The 339-nt window shown below is 71.7% G+C and overlaps 1 protein-coding gene across 1 annotated transcript in view; it reads right to left on the reverse strand.

Annotated features, from left to right (window-relative positions):
• ADAR (adenosine deaminase RNA specific) overlaps nt 1-246 on the reverse strand; it is an 18,521-nt gene extending 18,275 nt beyond the window's left edge. Inside the window, 1 exon segment of the mRNA XM_077764049.1 lies at nt 50-246. Coding sequence (XP_077620175.1) covers nt 50-64 — 15 coding nt within the window. The 5' untranslated portion in view covers nt 65-246.
• Nucleotides 247-339: the final 93 nt, after the last annotated feature.

Here is a 339-nt window from a genome sequence, read left to right on the forward strand (position 1 = left end):
CTCACGGACCGGACTGAGGCCCCGCACGCTCTGGGTGCAGCCGGCTCACCTGCCTGGGGTCCATGGCGCCCCTGACGCATGACCTGGAGCGGTGCTGGCGGCCCTTCTGCTTCCGGCGCGACCCTCCCCAGGTGGGCCGGCCCCCCTCCGGCGGACGCACCGCACCCCCGCACCCCCGGGGTCGGGTAAGCAGCCTGGGCGCGCGGGCAGGGCGGCCAAACGGCCCCGCTTCAATTTCACTTTCGTTTCTTCGGAAGGACGGCCTCTTTGGGAAGTTAGCGGGAGGAGGGGTTTGCGCAGAGCCAACAGGAGCCGGCTGCGTTCGCGCCGATCCGGCCT

Source organism: Crocuta crocuta, unplaced genomic scaffold (assembly GCF_008692635.1).
Source record: "Crocuta crocuta isolate KB4526 unplaced genomic scaffold, BGI_CrCroc_1.0 scaffold528, whole genome shotgun sequence".
Classification (NCBI taxonomy): domain Eukaryota; kingdom Metazoa; phylum Chordata; class Mammalia; order Carnivora; family Hyaenidae; genus Crocuta; species Crocuta crocuta.